A 6,000-nucleotide genomic window follows, 5' to 3' on the forward strand; every position below is an offset into this window, starting at 1 on the left:
CTCTTTTTTCGGACTGTGGGTGTTTATATTTCTTCTGATACTTCCAGGATGCCTGTTGGGTACAAAAAGGTTTTCAGGTCACCAACAACAAGAGAACTTAATAAGCCAATGGGAGTCTGAAATGGTGAGAATATATAGGAGGGGCTTGCAGTCAGGCAGCAAGAGGATAAGAAGAAGAAAAGAGAGGATAGACTAAAGCCGACATAGGGAGGAGGGATGACTCAGTATTTACCTCTTTGAATCACAGCCTGGTCAAAAAGCTAAAGATTTGTGGAAAATGGTCCAAACCCACAGAGCCACAGTCAAAGCTGCTCCCAGTACCCCTGTTTTTAACTCATTCCAGAGTGATGGTTAGAGCAAGTAATGCATACAGTGAAGCCACAGACTTCTTTGCTTTCATTGGCAGGTAAATGCAAGAGCTCAGAGTGTTGAACAAGTTCACGTTGCTCTGAAAGGATTCGACTGTGTTGCAAACACTTGTCCTCCCTTTTGTAGTTTCTTCCTGATCTGTATTGATAATGTGTTGACTGATCTAATGTGTGTGTGTGTATGTAGCGAGTGCTCCTGCGTCCCCCAGGGAGATGATGGCATTGAAGGAGAGAAAGGCAGACTACGAGTCAACTGGCAATGCCAGTTACCATAGCAGCAAGGGCGAGCACACATCCCGGAAAGACGCCATGGCGGGTAGGAATTCCAAACTGCACATTTGTCACAAACACACATAAAGCTGTTTCCAGCAGAGGTGATGGTTTTAGTATAAAGGAGTGTGCGTTAAGAGATATGAAAGGAATCGTTTCATGGGAAACTATTTATTTTTATCCCGAGAGAGAGTGAAAAGGTTAAAACCACTTTCATTTTTGTAGTTTAGCTTTGCCCAAAGATAAATCCACCTGTCAGTGCTTATTACATCACACTTGTTATGTCTTTTTTGTTCAGTAGGTTGTTGTTATTGTGTTAAAGCTGACATTGTGCAAAAACATCACAGGTGACTCAAAATACATTTAATCAAGATGTAGCTAGTTAGTGTGAGAGTCTTAGAGATGCTGGTTAGTTAGTTAGCTGGTTAGCTAACAGACTGCTAAGCAGCAGCTTCAAATTTCTCTATAAAAATTGTCTGGACAAACAGACACCAATAAATTAGACTAAATCTTTCCATTTTAAGCCACTCCAACCATAAACCTTCTTATATGCAGGGATGCACATAAGTGGTCCGCAGGTGCGCATTCGCTGTCAAAATAAAAGACGCACACCAGATAAGAAGTTGCAACGCGCGTTTGCGTACATAAGATTTTCTGGAGGAGGACAGACATTTGTTTAGAACTCTTAAAGATGTCAAAGAAGCTCTTTTAAGCAATTACTTTGGTGTTCCTCCACCCCCAAAGAAATGTCAGAAGGAGTCCGAACCACAAAAGAAGCGCGTATTCTCGGAAAAGTGGTTGCAGGAGGTGAGCTGGCTTCAAACAAATGATGAACGCACAGAGATGTGGTGCAGAATATGCCGTGAAAATCCCACTCTAGTGGACAAAAACACTGCCTTTTATATGTACGCAAACGCACGTTGCAACTTCTTATCTGGTGTGCGTCTTTTATTTTGACAGCGAATGCACACCTGCGGACCACTTATGTGCACCCCTGATTATATGCATAGGCTGTATATAAAAGATGGATGTAGCCACAGTGACATGACCAACTGGTCAGTGAAGTCCCTTTATGAGTCCTCAAGCTAGTATTTCTACCTGTGCTATGTTAGTGCTTTGAAATTGGATGTGTCAGGTGAAGGGTGGCTTTGACTGAGAAACCTAGAGACACTGCAGACTCACATGAGCAGCCACTTATCAATGAATCGTTTTATGACTACCCAACTAGCATCTGAGACCACTGACCTCTGCTGTCTGCTCACTTTGCACACCTGAAAGCTGTGTCTGTGTTTTCTCTCTGGTCCATTGAGCTAAGTCAATTCTGGCCTCTGGCCTCTAACACCAATCTTCCCATTGGAAGGCCTTAGGCTGTTGCACCATCATATCTTATAAGGAACTTTTCATTATCAGCAGCGTTTTTCTTCCAACATCACCATCAGCACAGAGCTTTAATCTTGTTGTCAACATCCTGGGTTTCAGCGAGGGTTTCATTGTTGTATGCGGTCTATCCTTGGAGAGAGTTCACACCAAGAGCAGTTGTTACATGGGAAACAAAAAAATCCAAGCTCTCCTTAATCACCATTCATCATCCTCTTCATTAATGTTAATGCAGCAGGTGTCCAGCTGATACCACTGACAGCCTACTCCCATTTGATTACTTTAATTATAAAAACTGAGTAAACGATTTAGAGCATGAACTCATCCTCACTGTGTCTGCAGGTCAAATCTCCGGTGGGTCTTCAACACTACACAGAGGAGCGTATGTGTCCCCAACTGATGACCTGAAGTATAATCAGGTATGAAAAGTCCCTTTCTTTAGGAAACACATTCCATAATCAGGTTTCATGTACATGCTAAAGGTGACTTGTTACCTCTAGCTGACACACCAGCATTAAAGGCTAATTTACATCATGGAGCCCTGCTCTCAAAAACGAACATAGGTTTAACACTGTGCGGCTTAACGTTTTTAGAACATGTTTAGCATAATCATCACTGGGTTGGTTGGCTGGTTGTGGCTAATAGACTTACATTAGTTTATGTTAGCAAACTAGTGACACAATTGATAACTCAGTAGAAAACAAGGGCACTGAAACTAAAAAGCAATATAAGGGGGTCACTTTGAACTGCCCCTATCTGCAAAAATGAGTTTTATGTTGAAAAAGCAAGGATATACCGTCCACTGTCACTCTGTCTCTTTAGCAGTAAGTGTTTGTTGCTGTTGTTTCTTGTTGTTTGGCCAGCTGCACTGAAACTGAAAAATAATGTAAGGCTTTTATGAATGAAGACAGTGTGGAGGACTTTTTTTCCACTGAGTTATTGTTACTATTTAGACTTACATTTGTTTATGCTATCTCTTATCACCAACCACCCTACCCAGTGAAATCACGTTCTGTACTGGCACAAGATGGCACAGCGGTAAATCTATGTCATTTTTTGGGAGCAGGGCTTCATAGTGTAAATTAGCCATTATACATGTCCACTATAAACTCAGAAGGTTCCTTCCTTCATGAAATGAATTACTAACACTACAAGAAGCAGGTGTGAATAAAAATAAGATGTAAAGAGTAAAGTGTAAAGAGAGAGGAAAAAATAAAAACACCAAAGACAGGTTAGTGATTATATTTGAACTCAATAGTTTAAGATGCCCTGATTTCACTGAGGAAACGTTTGAAAACCCACAACACTCAGCATCTGATAGACTAGAAAGCATTAATATTTCCATGCTGCGCTGCTAGCTTTATTCAATTCTTTATGACTCATCTCACCTTTAAGAGGAAGATCTGCTGTATAGTTCTAGGTGAATAGGAAATATCACAGTGAAACTGAATCGTAAAGGCTTTAATAGTGATACTATAAAGACACTATGACGTCCTAAAAGGTCACTGTAAACCTATAAAGAATGCTGTTTAAGCACTATGGCAATACACCCGTGAATTCCAGTTATTCTCACAGTCTAGTCTTTGGTTGGATGGTGTTGCCGGTAAAAGCTAATCGCTACCCATCACCCACTTTGATGAAGGAATGTCAGAACTCAGTTTTATTGAGGTTTTGCAGACATGTGACCACTAACCATGTGATGCTACCTTATTTGGACATGGCATTGACAATAATAGTGACTACGTAGAATCAAGTGAACAGGGTCCCAATCAAACGCTTAAAGACGGATGCATGACCATCTGTCAACTACCTGTTGCTATGGAAAAAAAGCTCCTCGTGGTTGGTTTGGTCACAAGCATATTGTTGCGGTGGTAGTTTGAATAGAAGTGATGGACTTGTGTATAAATACTGGCCAGCTGCTCTCTGAGCTGGAGTGAAACTGTAAAAAGTGCAACACAAATTGGAAATTTGCCTTCAAAGTTAAAGTTCCAACTTTTGAAATGTGAGCCCTAAGGCACAGGTTTTAACTTGAAGGTGAACATCTCCATTTCCTGTTTGTGTCACACCTTTTCAGATTTTACTGCTACTCATCTAGTAGTTTGTAGTAGACATCTGCTAGCAACCAAAGCAATCGCTTGGAAGCTTTGTATTGTATCACATCCAATATGGTGGACGACTCTATAGCAATGTGCAGTGTCACATGAGAAACCTCATGGTTCCCAGTACTCCCCTCACTCTCACTTGTGGTGACTTGGACCAATCATGAGTGGTCATTTGTAATGATTGTGCTCTCCTTCTTTCTAGGTATCTTCTCAAGGCTTGCCATCAGAACCCTACCCCCCTTTCCAAAATCCTCCTCCACCTGACAGCAGCAACTATGAGGATCAGGCCTGCTACGAGAACCAGGTTCATGCTGGAGGGCGTCCCCCGCAGGGTGACCTTAACATGCACCTGCAGGGCCTCAAGTCCACCGGCAACTATGTAGACTTCTACTCAGCCTCGCGGCCCTACAGCGAGCTCAACTACGAGACCAGCCACTACCCAGCCTCACCAGATTCCTGGGTGTAAGGGGAGATGAGGGAGGAGGAAGAGAGTACGGATAAAAGAAAACCCGGAAGTGAAGGGGGGGTGGCTTAAAGGTGGAGTGAAAGAAGATGAAAGGACAGGTTCCCTTCCTCCCTCCCCATCCTCCCCTGTAGTTCCTGAGTAGCATCATAGATAGCAGGATGATGAAGGGGGAGGATGGAGCGCATGAAAGGAGACGCGGGCAGAAAGCTTGATAGACATTTCACTCCTTTCAGGGACATCTCTGAGAGGAAGAAGAGGACCAGAAGCAAATGGAGGAGTGGCCAAGCATGTGCATGCACACCACCAACCAAACTGACCGACACATTTTCTTTCTGTGTTTCGTTTGTGATCAACAAGTGGTAGAGAAGGTTCACCAGACAGAAAGAGCGCCCGCTTCTTGTAGGCCTCTGGATACAGAATGTCAATCAGAGACTAACCCGGAGAGAGAGAAGAGAGTCGGGACATGAAAGGGAAGCGCGAGAGCAAAAGTTGGCAAACGGTTTTGCGATGAAGAAGGACGATGAAAGATAAACGTGGATTGGTGGACTTGAGGATGAGATGTTTTGCAGCGAGTCAGAGATACCCCAAGAGGAATCTGTAAATATGTGGTATAGCATCCATGGGTTTTAGTAAAGTGAAGCACAAGAACTGTAGGACACATAGGACGTCTGTCACACAAAACTTTTCTTTCTGTCTGTGGCTTCAGCGTGACGTATTCTCTGGGCAAGAAAGACTTTTGGTCATTTGTAACACTTTTTTTTGTGTTTCTACTTTTTTAATTCTGATTGTATAGTATTTGATGTACACTGTACATTTACGGAGATGCATTGCGTACTGTACATTGCACTATTTTCTGTGTCATGTCAGGCCTTTTGCCACTGGTTCCGACTCACCTCCTCACCAAGTACGCCCCCTTACCCAAACACACACAGACTTTCAGAACTCATATCATGGATGTTGCTAATGTGAAACACTGGATATGAATTGCAAGGTCACGGTGCTCCTTTCCACTGCCCTACAGTTAGTACAGCTGCCAGAACTGCTAAAGAAAGGTTGTTTTTTGGGCTTTTTTAGGCTAGCGTTGCATCTTCTCCACACCATTCCCCTGCTTTTACCCCCCTCCTTTGAGTGACCTGTGTTCATCATGTATATAACCGTGCCAAACGAGGGATACTTCCCCTCAGCTGAAAGGGGAGTGTTGACGGTGCATTCAAGGGTCCAAGTTAAGCTGAAGGTTTTCAGCTGAACATCCTCGCCGTTCTAACGATGCCACTTTGTAAATGCTTTGGTTTTTCTAAACTGTGTTTTACTGGGATGAAAACCGTCGAACTGCACCGAAACTCCCGAGTAAAATCGTAACAAGAAAAAAAAAAGAAGAAGAAGAAGAAGAGAAAAAGGAAAATCGCGGAGGGACTGT

The 6,000-nt window shown here is 42.9% G+C and overlaps 1 protein-coding gene across 1 annotated transcript in view; it reads left to right on the forward strand.

The window, feature by feature from the left end:
• ctnnd2b (catenin (cadherin-associated protein), delta 2b) overlaps positions 1 to 4,583 on the forward strand; it is a 240,464-nt gene extending 235,881 nt beyond the window's left edge. Inside the window, exons 23-25 of the mRNA XM_085378966.1 lie at positions 556 to 684; positions 2,358 to 2,434; positions 4,320 to 4,583. Coding sequence (XP_085235092.1) covers positions 556 to 684; positions 2,358 to 2,434; positions 4,320 to 4,583 — 470 coding nt within the window. The remainder of the gene's footprint in view (positions 1 to 555; positions 685 to 2,357; positions 2,435 to 4,319) is intronic.
• The last annotated feature ends 1,417 nt before the right edge of the window (positions 4,584 to 6,000 follow it).

The sequence above is a fragment of the Diplotaxodon limnothrissa genome, linkage group LG18 (assembly GCF_057381915.1).
Source record: "Diplotaxodon limnothrissa isolate DT_005_m linkage group LG18, D_limnothrissa_male_GT1.1, whole genome shotgun sequence".
Taxonomy (NCBI): Eukaryota; Metazoa; Chordata; class Actinopteri; order Cichliformes; family Cichlidae; genus Diplotaxodon; species Diplotaxodon limnothrissa.